At 42.1% G+C, this 16118-nt stretch overlaps 1 protein-coding gene across 4 annotated transcripts in view; it reads left to right on the forward strand.

Moving 5' to 3' along the window:
* Positions 1-16118, forward strand: part of LOC103732256 (arginine-glutamic acid dipeptide repeats protein-like) — a 258810-nt gene that overhangs the window by 200037 nt on the left and 42655 nt on the right. For 3 of the 4 annotated variants that reach the window (XM_008830811.3, XM_008830810.3, XM_008830812.3), the window contains one exon: positions 2753-2878. The exons of the other annotated variant lie outside the window; for it this stretch is intronic. In XM_008830811.3, the coding sequence (XP_008829033.1) occupies positions 2753-2878 (126 nt within the window). The remainder of the gene's footprint in view (positions 1-2752; positions 2879-16118) is intronic. 4 annotated transcript variants of the gene reach the window in all.

Genomic DNA, 16118 nt, shown 5'->3' on the forward strand with positions numbered 1-16118 from the left:
GGGCTACAGGGAGGCCCTCTCTTAACCCCCCCCCCCAAAAAAAAGTTGATGTTCAGTCTTGTACATGTTTATGGGGTATAATAGAAAGGCAAGAGGTATTGCTATTGGCTGAATTAGTACCAGGCTCTTCTACAGGGCACAGTCTTCTTTGCTTAAAATAAGGGCCATCTGTGCATATGTTAGCATTATAAACCAGTGATGGGGATTGGGCTTACTATTGTGTACCACTACTAAGAGGCCAGGGTTGAATGCCCTTTGTCCATGTAAATTCTTAGTTTATAGTCTTATTTGATCCTTGAAGAGACAGGAAGTACAGTGACTCTCCTGAGGAGTCAGGTGGAGATGCTGTTGGCCTCCTACCCCATACCTCCTCAGTTAGGCAACAGTATCTTAGAGGATTGATGGTTGTTTTTCAATCACCACATCCTTTTTTCATGGACAGAGGAGTGTCTGTAGTCTGTCCTCGCAGCTGCCGCTGGGCAGGCCACTGACACCTAAAGTTTTAATGGTGTGTAATTACTATGAGGTTGGGTAATTAATTTCCTCCTAGTTTAATTGGGTTTTAGGGCTCTAAATCACTGAAGAAGTTTTGTTTAGATGTCTGTCTTTACAGAAAACATTTACCTATAAGTAGAATTTACTGAACTTGTTATCTATGTGAAATTTTTTCAATGCTGAAAACTCCAGCTATTCCAATTTTTTCCAAGGCGCTTAAGAACGTTTGAGGCAGTGTTAATTTGCAGAGCTCTGCTTTGCAAGAATACTATTGAAGTCTGATTCAAACTTGATTTCTTAGAACTGGAAATTTGTATTTTGTATGTATGTATGGAGGAAGCAACTTAAAACAGTATCAGAAAAAAACATTAGTTACTGAGAGAAAGTTAGAAAAACATGTATTACCAATGTTTTATGGTTCATAGGAACAATAATTTGCTTTGAAAGACCTGTTTTTCTTAAATGCTTACAATGTTTTAATAATCACTTTAATAATGTTGAAGTGATTTAAATGCATATTTAAAATAATGCTCAAGTGTTGAAATGCTTTACTAGGTTTTAAAAAATTTAAGTCTTAATTGGAACAGATGAGGACATTTTTTTTTTTTTGTCTTTTTGAGACAGGGTCTCCCTGTAGCTCCAGCTGTCCTGGGACTTACTATGTAGACCAGGCTGGCCTCCAACGCACAAAGATCTGCCTGCCTCTGCCTCCCAAGTGCTGGGATTAAAGGCGTGTGCCACCACACCGGCAGAGGACTTCATATTTTTATTTTGGTTAATTGAATTACCAACAAAATTCAACTAGAAATCCATTTTTTAAATTTTATTTATTATTTTTATTTTATGTGTATGAGTATATTGCCTGCATGTAAGTTCACCCGTGTCGTGCAATGCCAGTGCAGGACAGAAGAGGCTGTCGGATCCCCTGGAACTGGAGTTACAGACAGTTGTTTAGTTGCCATGTGGGGGCTACTATTCGAACCCGGGTCTTCTGCAAGAACAACCAGTGTTCTTAACCACTGAGCCATCTCTCCAGCCCCTAGAAATCCATTTTTATTTTTAGCTTATGATGAAAAAATAGTGACTATACTGAAATTGCTGTACACAGTTGTACTGTTTTCCCTGGGCTTTTATAGTGCTAGAGGGGTCAGGAGGGAGGAATATGGTCATGGAGGTTGTGATTCCTAGTGGCAACCCTGCTGTCCCTGAGGTGGTGGGAATCAGAGACTATACAGAGACTCAGAAAAAGTTACACATAGCAAGATGTCTTAATAACAATGTGTTTGCTCATTGAATTTTTAAATAACTTTAAGAACAAAGTTTCTTGATATAAATATTTAGATTTTATGAATTTCAAAAGTTTAACATCACATGAAATTGGAGTGGTTAGGTTTTTATGCATGTTATGTGTTCTCTCGAATATTTGAAAGGTATACTTTGAAACTGTTGTCTGAGGCATCTCTTCTGGTACTTAAAGGACTGTGCTGGCTTTCAGAAGTTGCTCTCCAATCTTTCTCTGCTACTTTAAAATATTTTCAAGGTTTCTTTAAAAAACACACATATGCTAAGCTAAGTTTTGCTCCTGGAAGAAATAATTCCTGTCTTGAACTTGATGTTGTATGTTTCGTCATTATCCTCATCTTGGGGGCATTCTGAGAAAATTAAAGCTCATTTGAATGCATCCTTTTTCGATTTGTAAGCCTTTGTTGTTTTATCTTACTTTTCAGCTTTACAGAATTAAACCAAGGACTTGGAGAAGGTGGCAGGTCTTTCTCTGACCACCCTAATGCCTTGTCTATTTTCTTACTAAGTATACATCTTATGCTTCTAGCATCTTATGTTAGGAACTCTTCTGAAAGCTCAGTTTGTCCACGTCACAGCTCATTTTACTGTTGTTTATTTGACACTGTTGAAATGTTTGCTTTTATTACAAGCAAAGCATGCCATTGTTACTGTGCTTTGGCACTGTGTCACATCTTAACTTGGTTATTTTGAGGGGCACACACCATACTCTTTAAGATGCACTCAGATTAAAATGAGAGCCAGAAGGGTGATTTATTTGTTCACATTGAAATATGGAAGCAGCTTTGACTAATGTGCAAAGATTAACTGTTACTGGAACAAATTCTCTGAGATGTTAGCAGCTATCTGCTCTTAAAGGATTCTTGCAGATACCTACTTGTGTGCTGAGTGCCCCTAATAACCAGGATGGGAGGGGGTATTGGGCACCTTAACTTAAAACTGTTTTCTTTTTTAGGTCCACAACTCCCAGGCCTGTTGCAGATCTCCAACTCCTGCTTTGTGTGACCCCCCAGCATGCTCTCTGCCGGTGGCAACACAGCCACCACAGCATCTTTCTGAAGCCGGGAGAGGGCCTGTAGGGGTAAGGAGAATCCCGTTTTTAAAAGCTATCAGTATTTTATATCCCATAGGGTATAAAATAGGTATATTACTTCCCCTCCCAGAGCCCCTTTAAAAATGTGCTGTATGATAATGTGTTTTTAAAAGAGTAACAAGTACATGCACAGAGGAAGCAAAATACGGGACTTGCCTTACCCCTCTAGGACAGTTCCAGAAGTCAGTGGGGTTTGGTGGAAGGGTATTTTGGCACCAGCAGAGAGCATGCTGGACTGCTGCAAGGAGCAGGAACTGGCAGTCAGCAGCGAGTATGGATGTTGACAACTGAAATGGGGGTAAAGGGGGTAAGTTTGAGTCCTGATGTGGAGTGTTGGAATGTGCATCTCCCTAGGCTCACTGGAACTCAAGGCCCACAAATCTAAGCTGTTTTGGCCACTGCCCTCTTGATGGGAGATGCATTGTAAAGGGTTATTTAGAGGAGATGAGGCCTTAATGTAATGCAAGCAGGGAAGGAAGCTTTTCAGTGGGCTGGGCCAGGTGGCTCTGTCTCTTCCAGCTGTGCCCTGGTGTCCCTCTGTTATTGGTGAGGAGGTTGGATGTATGAGATGCAGCTGGATGCAGTGGTTGTGTTCTACCCCTAGAACCCAGGGCCCACCCAGCTGTGGTAATCATTCATAAGGGCTCTCTGTGTTCTGCTCGCTTCCTTTTATGGAATCTGTGTGCATTCTTGTCTTTGTCTTCCTTTCTCTTCCCTTTATGGCAACTTAATGGTAGCTTTTCTGGGAGACAGATGTTTATGGCTCTGAATTGAGTGCCCAAGACTACTCATTAATCACTAAACAGGACTGATCTGACTGGTGGGCTTAAATTTGTACTGAATTAGAAAGTAACACAAGAATATAGCCTTCTCTCTCTCTCTCTCTCTCTCTCTCTCTCTCTCTCTCTCTCACACACACACACACACACACACACACACACACACACAGGTAGTGCAGATGAATTGTTGGTGCACGAGGACTGCTCAGTTACAGTGTACAGTATTAGTGTCCTGGCATGAAGAAGAGATAGTTCTCGTGTGGGCTGTAGCATGTGGGCAAACTTTGTGAAGGGAGTTAGAATTGAGCTGCGTACTTTTTTTGCTGTTTATTTTTATTTTATGTGTACGAGTGTTAGGCCTGTATGTGTAGCGCACCTGTGTCGTGCAGTGCCCATGGAGGTCAGAAGAGGGCATCAGATCTCCTGGAACTGGAGTTATGGACAGTTGTTAGCTGTCATGTGGATGCTGGGATTCAAACCAGGGTCCTCTGCAAGAGCAGCCAGTGTTCTTAACTGCTGAGCCATCTCTCTGACATGGGTACATTTTTGATACGTCAGTGTGATGTGGGTAGAGCAAAGCGGAGGAGCCTCCAGGTGTACATCCAGTCTGCTCCTATAAGCAGTGTAGACATCGTGCCTGGTGATGCCGAGAGTTGTGGGAAGGCATAGGAAGAAGGCATGACGAGCACAAGCTCGTGGGTCCTGGAGGCAGAAGTGGAGATAGAAAATAGGCTCAGATCTCAGAAGCCTGGGAGGTTAGGAAAGTTAAGGCTTTCGGGATTGGCAGAAAAAAGTTTTGAAGGCTTAATTAAGAAAAATTAATTCTGAACAAGCTGTCTTACAGTCATTGTTTTAGAACAGTCACAGAGCAACAGTATACAGTGCAGAAAGGGGAAAGCTCTGACGGACATTAGAACTGACACTCCTTTGTAAGTGAAGAGGAACAAGCCAGGAGAGATTGCTATTAATAATTGTAACAAGCTGAGTATGGTGGCTCATCCCTGTACTTGGGAGGCTGAAGTAGGAAGATTGTTGTGAGTTTGAAGCGAGCCTGGGCTACAAAATGACAACCCCCCCCTCCACACACCAATAATAAAATCAAGAATAACTGTTGAAACAACAAAGTCATGTGTAAGTAGTTGCCGTCATAACTGGAGAATTAAATCCACATAATCAAAGGACCCACACAGAAGCCCTGGATTCTTTGAGATGATAGGCACACATGGTACAAGGTGGAGCCTAGCACCACAGATAAGTGTAAGGCTCACCCTTGGAGCAACCTCCTGACATCTGAAGGGACAAATTAGTAGAGGATGACTGCCTACTCATAGATCTAATACAGTGTAATGAGAGAGCTACTGGGAGGAAAAATTGATTACAGGGTAACAGACAATAGCATGAACATTCCTTGCTGTGATACACGAGATGTCTTCCCTAATAGACTATTTTTATTAATTTAGTTTGTACAGGGTAGCATTCATTGCATCATAATTTAGCTCTATTTGCACATTCAGGTGTATGTAGTCTGTGGTTCATTACTAATGGTGGCATAAAGTCAACAGATTTATTTTTATAAAAATAAAAAAAAATAACTTACCTTTTCTTTTCAGTATCTGTGCTGACTTATCAAGAATTAGTCAGCTTGGATGTTTTCTAACAAAAAGAACTATGTTTACTGGTGATGGTGGGGAGGAATGAGGGATGAAGAAAGGCAAAGGTCCCATTGCCTAGGTTCTCTTTGGAGTGATCAGAGACCATTCTACCCTGTCCCATACCCAGCTGACTCAAAGCATATGGCAGCAGGTAGAGGCTAGACCCAAAGTGCCAGTGGCGCTGCCCCTTGCAGGGGCTTCAACCTACCTTAATTTCCATTGTCCCGGACGTGCCTGTGCCAGGCTGCATGTGGGCTGTACCTGCCATCCTCAATGCTAGGAGAATGAACACATTTAATTATTTAGGGTTAACTTTATAAAGCAAATAAATTTATTATTAGCATTATATGTATGTGTGTATATATATTTATATATTTATATGTTTGAGACAAAGTTCTCTTGACTCAGTCCTCCTGAGTGCCAGCATAATGTAATATTTTAAAATTTTAGCCATGAACTTTTGCTGGGTAGCAGTAGCAGTTGGAGGGCCAGTGAGACGGCTCAGATCAAGGTGCTTGCTGCTAAGTCTGACAACTTGAGCTCAATCCCTCGTTCCCACAAGGTGGAAGGAGAACCAATTCCTGTGTATTGTCTTCTGACAGCCACACACTCTCCTTGTGGTACTGGTGCTTGTATGCAAACTCCCACCCCCCAAAGTAAAGCCAGAGTTTAAAACTTACATATCTTTATAAACCATTAGCTTTGGTTTTGGTGCGGTTTCCTTTGGGGCACTTTTTAACCCTGTTCCTGTGTAACATTAGTTATACTTCAAGCCCTTAGTTTTCTCCCTTGTAAAATGAGAATAATGCAACTGCCCACCCTAAAAAGTTGCAAGTAAAATGAAACAGTTTTTAAAATTCCTTAGCATAGTACATTGATTAACCATTGGGATATGTTCTGAAAAATGTATTGTTAGGTGATCACTGCAAGCATCGTGGACTGTGCTTGCTCTAACCTGAGTCATAGTGTAGTCCACATGGGGACTATGTATACCTACTGCTCCTAGGCTTCACACCTGTTCAGTGTGTTGGGTACTGAATAAAGTAGGCAGCTGTAGCACAGAAATACTAGATGATGAGAATCCATTATATGCATTGTGCAGTAAAGTGTTGGCCAAACTCTGGTTTGGTACATGGCCTGTACTCAGCATTTAGCAAACATACATTAAGCATTAGCTATGAAAAACCAGGTATGGTAGCTCATGCCTGTAATCCAAGAACCCAAGAGGTCAGGGCAGCAGGAGCACAAGTTCAGAGTTTGGATTGAGCTGTATGGAATTCCAGACCACCATGGACTACATATCCCATAAACAGGCAAGGCTGGCGAGATGGCTCAGTGATAAAGGCACCTGCCTACAAGCCTGATAACCTGAATTCAGTCAACACACATGCTGGAGGGAGAGGACTGACTCCCCAAAATTGTCCTCTGTCTTCTCCATGTACCATAGTATGTGCACATAGATACTCAGCTAGATAGGTAAAATATAAAAACAAATAATAAAAATAAAAAACCAGACAAACTCATCTACCCATGAAACTTCTGATTTGTACAAATTCTGGCTTAAGAAACATTAGGTTTCTAGACTAATAAATCTTAATCTGATAGTCTTAGGTTTCTAGTTAATCTCCGAGTTTAAGAAGGTCCAGTGAGCCTGGTGTGGTGATGCGTGCCTTTAGTTTCAGCACCCTGGAGGCAGATGCAGGCAGATTTCTGTTAAGTTTGAGGCCAGCCTGATCCTACATTTGAGTTCCAGGCCAGCTAGGGCTGTAAGGAAACCCTGACTCAAAAAGACATACACACACACACACACAAAAAAAAAAAAAAAAAAAAAAAAAAAAAAAAAAAAAAAGAAGGTCCAGTGAATTTTCTGAAATTGCTTGCAAAGCCTTACGTATATACATTTCTTCTGGTAAGATCATCTATAACTTCTTATTATAGATGCTAATCAATATAAGCCAAGTGTAGTGATGCACATGTGTAGTTCTAGAGTTTGCAATGGAAAGGCAGGAGGATCACTTGAGCCCCTGAATTTTAGCCCCAAGCAGCATAGCAACACACACTTACAAACACAGGCACACAAACTTCTCCTTTGCACAGGTTCCTTGATGGGTCATTTAGGAACTGGAAATCAGCCAGCTGTTGGGTGAAGCCATTGATTGTGTACTTTCTGTCTCGGCATTCTTGATTCTTCAGAGTTTGCTGTGTCTGACAAGATGACTCAGTGGGTGAAGGTACTTGCCACCAAGCTTGATGATCAGAGTTTGATCCCTGAAACCCACATGGTAGAAAGAGAGGTGACTCCAGCAAATTGTCCTCTGACTTTTGAATGTGTGTTATGGCATGTAGGATGTGATACATGAGGCCCCCGGCCCCAGTAAATAACTGTTTTAAAAAGCTTTTATAAAGATTTTAAACTTTGGTGTCAGGAAGGTAGCTCAGTCAGTGATGTCATTTGCCTTGCCAACATGAGGACCTGTGAGGATAGACAGTTCATCCTAAAAAAGGCCAGATAGTATACGCTTAGAGTCCCTGTGCTGAGAAGGCAGAAGGAAGTCAGATCATGTTCATTGGCTAGAGAGCCTAGTCTAGTTGGTGAGCTCTAGGCCAGTGAGAAACCCCGGGTTTTGGGACGGGGGCAAAGTAGATGACTCCTGAGGAATGACACCCAAGGTTGGCTACTTAGGCCAAAGCCCTGTCTCCTTTGCTTCAAGCTAGGGCCTTTTCATTACCCCATGCCACCTTCCTTCCTAAGGGATGTGCTGAAAGATGTGTTACTTTTCCTGTAGCTGTGAGTAAATAACCCTAGAAAAGCAATAAAGACGGAAGGTCTTATTTTGCCTCACAGTTTGGAAGTGCAGTCCATTGTAGCGAAGAAGTTATCATGGCAAGAGCTTGAGGCAGCTGGTCACCTGGCATCTGCACTCAGGTAGCAGAGAACACCAAATGCTGCCGCTCAGCTCGCTTTCTCCTATTTATGCAGTTTGTGGGACCACAGCTCATGGAATGCTGTTGCCTATATTCAGAGGGGGTCTTCCCACATCACATAACCCGACTGAGAAAATCCCTCACTGACACACCCAGGGACATGTTTCCTGGTGATTCCAGATCCCGTCAAGCTGACAAGATAAGCTATCGCAGATGTTCATGTGGTACTGTATGTCACTTATTACCAGCTTTTATTTGTTTGGTTTCTTCTAAGGCTGGGTTTCATTATATTGCCCAGATTGGTATTGAACTCTTAAGCTTAAACTATTGTCATGCCCCAGTTTCCCAAGTAGCTGGAACTAGAGACACATACCAACATACCCAATTCACCATTTTTCCAAAGACTTATTTTTTATTTTTATTTGTGTGTGTGTGTGTGTGAGTGTATGCATGTGCCTGTGTATGGAACAGCCTTCAGAAGCCAGAAGAGGACATTGGATTCCTTGGAGCTGGAGTTACAGGCAGTTGTGAGCTGCCATGTGGATGCTGGGAATTAAATCTTAGCCCTCCATAAGAGCAGCAGGCTCTTTTTTTTTTTTTTTTTTTTTTTTTGTTTTTGACAGGGTCTCTGTAGCCCCAGGTTGCCAGGAACTCACTGTGTAGACCAGGCTGGCCTTGAACTCAGAGATCTGCCTGCCTCTGCCTCCCAAGTGCTGGGACTAAGGGCGTGCGCCACCACACCTGGCCTCATACTTGGAAATTTGTGTCATTTAATAATAAAAACTGAAAACCAGGCCTGGAATGATGACTCAGTGATTAATATTGCTTTTCCACTTTTGCAGAAGAGAACTAGAATTCAGTTCCCAGCATCCATATCAGGTAGCTCAGAACCACTTGTAACCCCAGCTCAGGGAAATATCTGGCTTCCTGCAGGCATGGTGCACATCACCTCACACATATATACATACACAGAATTAAAAAGAAAGTAGATCTCCTGGTGTGGTGGCACACACCTTTAATCCCAGCACTCGGGAGGCAGAGGCAGGCGGATCTCTGTGAGTTCAAGGCCAGCCTGGTCTACATAGTGAGTTCCAGGACAGCTGGGGCTACAGGGAGACCCTGTCTCAAAAAGATCAAAATAATAATAATAATAATAATAATAATAATAATAAAGTAGATCTTTAAAAACTCCTGAAAATAGGGGCTGGAGAGGTGGCTTAGTGCTTAAGAGCACTGACTGCTCTTGTAGAGGACCTGGGTTCGATTCCCAGCACCCACATGGTGACTAACAACCATCCATAACTCAGTTCCAGGGTATCCGATGCCCTCTTCTGACCTCTGAGGGCATTGTATGACACAGGTGCACTTATACAACATGCAGGCAGTACACTCATACACATAAAATAAAAATACTGAATTTTTAAAAAACTCCTGAAAACCTATTATAAAAAGTTGCTTTAGAGATGAGACTGATTGTATTTGGTGCCCACTTGTTACTTTAGAAGAACCCTACTTTAAGCCAGGTGTGATGGGGGATGCTTGTAAGTAACCTCAGTGCTTGGGAGGCTGAGGCTGAGGCTGAGGCTGAAGGATCACAGACTGGCCTGGGCTCCATAGCAAGACCCAGTCTAGAAAGAAAGAACAACCCCTGTCTAGTGTCTGCTTAGTTGGCCATGCAGGAGTTTCTGAGACTTAACCACTTTTTCATTATTTACTGTGGCTTCCCCAATTGACCTCATGAATGCCAAAATGACATGTGTGAAAATGAGGAGACCTACCTACTGCTTTTTATATGAGACTGTAGTGAATGGTGTTAGGACAACTGAATTTCCAGAAGAATCAGTAGTATAAATACTAGGATTAATACCGCTGATGGATGTGAGAGTGTTGGATTTTATAGAGCAGATTGTGAGCATTCTTAACATTGAGCTGATCTGGAATGAAGAGGCAGCTGGTGCTGGCCCTGAGCGTGCACTCTGCTTCCAGGTCAGTTGCTTTCACCTGGAACAGCTTTCCATACCTGCTTTCCCATTAAAGCTCATTCTCAGCCAGTTTAAGGCTCTCTTTCCAGCGTAGTCACATCCTCGTTCTTCTTCCAAAGGAGCACCAACTTTTACTTTCAGAGCAGTTTCGGTGATCCCATGCGTTTAGACCCGCCAGTTGTTTGGGTGGGTTTTTTTGTCACTGTAGGTCTATATTAGAGTTAACGGTCCCTTGCTGGTTGGAGTTAGCCTTCTCATTCAGGGTAACACATTACGTGCAGGGTCTTGGGCTTTTTAGCTTTGCCATTTTTAGGTGTTTCCTATTCTTTGGCTGGAAGAAATCCTGAACAAGTATGTTGAGGTTTCAAGCTTTCCAGAATTACCTTTATTAATACATTGCCAAGGGCACTTTAGCTCACAGAAATAAGCTGTGACTTAGTTTAGCTTAATTTTTTTAAAGAACAATTTTCCTTCCTTTTGGGATATTTTAATGACATGGTGGTATGGGAGACATAGCTGTACACAGCCACCAGTTCTTAGGGACCTCCATTCAGATAAAGCCGGGTCTTTGACTGTGAAAAGAATTTGGGGATGAGCATCATGCAGCAAAGTTAGCGAGTTTCTTAAGTGTTTAGATAGAGGGCTATATAGGAGTACACAATTCCCAAGATACTGAGAGGCTTACTTACAATGGGTATGTATGTGATTTCTGTCTGAAAAAAAAAAAAAAAGAAAGGAATTATGGTGAAGGGAAAAGTGTGATTTTTGAAGGTAACCAAAATATTAGTGACTGAGATTAGATCTGCTTAAGTTTTTCTCTAGCATATCCCAAATATTCTGAAAAATTTTAAAATATATGTATATTAACATCTAATCTACTCACCAGTAAATTTCAATGACAACTTTCTTTCACTTAATTTCCTGGGATGTAGATTTGGAACTTAAAAACTTTAGAATCCAGCTAAAAAAATTTAAGATAATACACCTAGTTATGTAGATTTCAAAGCAAATAGGAATCTTAAAAAATTTATTTTTATTTCTTATGTGTCTTTTGCCTGCATGTATGTAAGTGCATTCATGCATGCAATGTCCACAGAGGCCAGAAGAGAGCATCAGATCCCCTGGAACTGGAGTTCTAGACCCTTGTTAGCTGCCATTATGGGTGCTGGGAACCATACATGGGCCCTCTGCAAGAGAAGCCAGTGCTTAACCACAGAGCCATCTCTCCAGTCTCCACAAGTAGGAATCTTTTTTTTTTTCTTTCAACTTTTAAAAAAACTTTATTGAGAATTTCATACATGCATATAAGGTGTTTTGATCAAATCCATGCCCACTCTCTCCCCTCCAACATGATATCTCCCCATCACCTTTTTCTGACAACTTCATATCTCTCTCTCTCTCTCTCTCTCTCTCTCTCTCTCTCTCTCTTCAGTAGTCCAGACATCCTGGGGCTCAACGGAGATCAGGTGGATGCACTATTGATCCCAGAGCTGGAGGAGAATGGGGGATGCCCCAACTTCTCCTCTGATAAGGGGTCATGCTCCAGCTTGACATGGAATATGTTGCTAAGAGGCCCAAGGAGATTTTGACTTTTAGCTAAGAAACTGGCTACTTTTCTTTGGGGTCTTTTTACCTTAACTGCCTAGCCAATTCCTACCTCCTATTATCACACTATCCTCTGAAGCCTGAGTGCTGGGATACAAGTAGGAATCTTAAAGGTTTGTTTTGACTTTTGCTTTTTGGGCAGGTTCTCATATAGCCCAGGCTGACCTTAGATTTACTCTGTAGCTGAGTATGACCTTGAACTTCTGATCATTGTGCCTCCGTCTAAGCAGGTAGGAATTGTGGGCATGCACCACTGTGCCAGGCATGCACTCAACTGAGGTACATCCTCAACTCCCTGACATCTAGAAAAGAGAAATTTGTATTTTATTATTATTATTATTAGTCTTTTTGAGACAGGGTCTCCCTGTAGCCCCAGCTGGCCTGGAACTCACTATGTAGACCAGGCTGGCCTTGAACTCACAGAGATCACCTGCCTCTGCCTCCCAAGTGCTGGATTAAAGGCGTGCGCCACCACGCCTGATTTATTTTATTATTTTTTAAAAATATTTTATTTTTATTTTATGTGAGTGTTATACCTGCATGTATGTAAGTGCACCCATGTTGTGCAATGCCGGAGGAGGACAGAAGAGGCTGTCAAATCCCCTGGAACTGGAGCTACAGTTGTTAGCTCTCATGTGGGTGCTGGGAATCGAACCTGGGTCTTCTGCAAGAACAGTCAGTGTTAACTGCTGAGCCATCTTCCAGCCCCAAGAGAAATTTGTATTTTAAAATGTTGCTTAATTAAGGGCTGGAGATATGACGCAGCGGTTAAGAGCACTGGCTGTTCTTGGAGAGGACCTGAGTTTGATTCCCAGCACCCACATGGTGGCTAACAACTGTAACTCCAGTTCCAGGGGAGTTGGACACCCTCTTCTGTCCTTTGTGGGCTTTGCATGACATGGATGCACTTACACACGTTCAGGCATAATACTCATACACATTAAAAAAATAAAAATAAGTAGGTGGGCGGGGTGGCGCACACCTGTAATCCCAGCACTCGGGAGGCAGAGGCAGGCAGATCTCTGTGAGTTCGAGGCTACCCTGGTCTACAAAGTGAGTTCCAGGCCAGCTGGGGCTAAAGGGAGACCCTGCTCAAAAAAGACTAAATAAATAAATAAATAAATAAGTAAATAAATAAATAAATAAATAAAAATTTAAAATGAATAGGTTTTCTAGCAAGTTTGTAAAGGTTGACCTCAGTTTGGCATTTCCTGAAAATCCAGAAAGAGCCTGATTTCTGTAACCCCTGTTCCTTCCTTCCTTGCCATTTGGTTCTGTCCTGGGCCTCTTCATCACCTGCAGCAGTCACTTTCCTCTGAGGAGGGAGGTTCCTTCTGGTTCCACTCTCCCCTCAAGATGTCTGGCTTCAGACCTCGGCATCCCGTGCCTTCTTTCCCTTTCCTGTTCTGCTTCTTCCTCTTAGCTGAATCTACTTGCCATCTGTTTTGTTTGTTTATTTGTTTTGTTTGTAGTTTTTATTTAAAAATAATTTCAAACTTCAGAGAAATTGAATGGGCGGTACAAAGACCTTCCTGTGTTCCTTTCCAACTGGTTGTGGAAGAGCTTAAACAATCACACATTTTACTCTTGAAATTATAGTACCAGTTTCAGCTAGGTTGGCAGCACTGGTTGTATGATCAGATGACTTAATCTCCCTGAGTCTCAATTTTGGGTGTTGTTGTTGTTGTTGTTGTTGTTGTTGCTGCTGCTGGTGGTGGTAGTCTTTTTGAGACCAGGTGTTCTTGTACCTTGAGCTGACCTGGATATGCTGTGGAGACCAGGCTGGCCTTGAACTCCCAGAGATATGCCTCTGCCTCCTGAGTGCTGGGATTAAAGGCTTGTGCCACCATGCCCCATGTGAGCCTCAGTTTTTTTTTCTTTGTTTGTTTTTTGTTTTTAATTATTTTTATTTTATGTGTAGAAGTGTATGAGTGTATTTCCTGCATGTATGTAGGTGCAGTGCCTGCGGAGGTCAGAAGAGAGTGTCAGATACCTTGGAACTGGAATTATGGACAGTCGTTAGCCACCATGTGGGTGCTAGGAACTGAACCTGGGTCCTCTGCAAGAGCAGCCAGTGCTCTTAACCCCTCTCCAGCCCTGGAGCCTCAATTTCTTCACTTGTGAAACAAACAAGCAAGCAATCAAGCAAGCAGAGGGTTCAGCAGTCCTGAAGGCAGTCCCAAGGATCTGTATTCCTTCTAGCAGCTTCCCAGGAGATTCTGTTGGGCAGCCAGCTTCCAGGGAATGTAGGTTGGCTGACCATCTGACTGACTGAAGTAAAAGCACATCTGATCCTGTCCTTTGCAGGACTTACCTAAGTACAAGCATAGGTATATCATAGACTGGGAGAATACTGCTTTTGTGAGAGCTGGGATATAGCTCAGTGGTAGATCATTTGCCTAAAATGTTTGAGATCCTGGGTTCAAGTCCCTGTACTGCCAAAAAAAAAAAAAATTACTGTTGTGGTTCCTACATATTAATCTACCTTCTGTAGCACTTGAGCTGGGTATAGCTGTTGTCCTTATAACCCTAATATAGTTGTAAAAGACAATTTATAAATTAATTTCAAGCCAAACTTCAGAATCCTGTACTAACATTAATTTGATAGGATGGGTATTGGTGGTTTTCTGAAATAAAATAGTTGCTTGTGATATAACTTGCTCAAGTTATTAGGCATTGGGCACCATGGACGTGTGCAGACCACTCTTTAATGACTCAGTTCTGTCCCTTTATTTTCATCATTGTCACTAAGCAGCACTTTGTTGGTATAAGCTTTTATCTGGCAAAAATGTGCCTGTGGCCTGCTGGCTCACCCTATTTATTAGCTAGCTTTGGGCAATTATAGTAATATTTAGTAGTTGTATGCAAGCTTACTCACTGTCAGAATAATCCAAAATACGAATTTGTTGATGAATCTAAGATTCACTTTAAAATCAAAGAATCCCACCCCCCCCTTTCCCTGAAAGTTCAGTGTCAGTATCTGTCACACATGGTGACCTGGCCGCTTCATACTCTGCCCTCCTGACTAGGTTATGAGAAGCTTGTGCTTATTTTTATTTGTAGAGCCTGAAACAGTTCTGCCTGTAAAGAGGTTTAGTCATATCGTTTTTAAAGTTAATAAGTGAAGTTTTTTGCATATGGTAATGTGACTACATGAAATTATCAACACAAAGTATAGTATTAAACAATCAGGAGATGACTTGAGCGATTCTAGCTAAAATAAGCTACTATAAAGGAAGTAACTAGCAGTTGAGAGTTTAGCTCAGTGGTAGAGCACTTGCAAAGCAAGCACAAGGTCCTGGGCTAGGTCCTCAGTTGGAAGGGGACAAGAGAGGAGATAACTAGAGCCAGGCTTGGTGGCACACACCTTTAATCCCAACACAGGCAGGTGAATCTCTGTGAGTTTGAGGCTACTCTGGTCTACATACTGAGTTCTAGACCAGATGTTTCTCTACTCTGCCTTTCACTTCCCAAGAAAAAGAGTGGTGTGTAGAACCAAGACAATACTTCTTGCTATAATGTTAGCAAGAGGGTGCCAATATGTAGATCAGGTTCATTTACTTGTTTTCTGAATTGTTGCTACTCATGTTGGCTTGTGTAACTCGAGTATACATTGCATACCATGGGTATAGATTTCCCAGCTAACTAGCATGAGGCTATTTTACTATGTTTTGCTTTTGCTTGCCTTGAATGCTGATTTGATGGCCTTTGAATCATTGTTGGAGAGAAACGGTTGCCTTCCAAGCTCAGTATTTCATTTTAGCTGGGTGGAAAGACAGAAAGATTGAAAAAATGGGCAGCTTTAAAATGTTCTTGGTGCTCCATCATAGAAGATGTCTTTGGTGACCTTGCAGGCACCTAGGATTAAGGTACCTGGATCCTAAGGCTCCTAGGAGGATGCTTAAGAGTATAGTCTCTCAAGGCAAGTTAGCATTGAAAATAGCTTCATCCCAGCGTAGCGGTTATGAACACTGACTGTTCTTGCAGAAGACCTGATTCGAATCCTAGCACCTTACATGGCAGCTAACAACTATCTGTAACTCCAGTTCCAGAGGATCTGACAGCCTCTTCTGTCCTCTGCAGGCATTGCACAACACAGGTGAAAAAGAAAATAGCTTCATCTTCCTCCCCCATAGTCCATGGAGGGTAAGACTAATCGTCCACAATATAGTAGAAGTGAAGTGATAGTTATGGGCATTAGGGTGTGTTATCAGGAGTACAGCATGCTGTAAGTGTGGCAGCAGCTCGAATCAGAATGTATACTGGCTTTCCAACATACTTTTTC

Source organism: Nannospalax galili, unplaced genomic scaffold (genome assembly GCF_000622305.1).
Source record: "Nannospalax galili isolate Female #2095 unplaced genomic scaffold, S.galili_v1.0 scaffold2135, whole genome shotgun sequence".
Classification (NCBI taxonomy): domain Eukaryota; kingdom Metazoa; phylum Chordata; class Mammalia; order Rodentia; family Spalacidae; genus Nannospalax; species Nannospalax galili.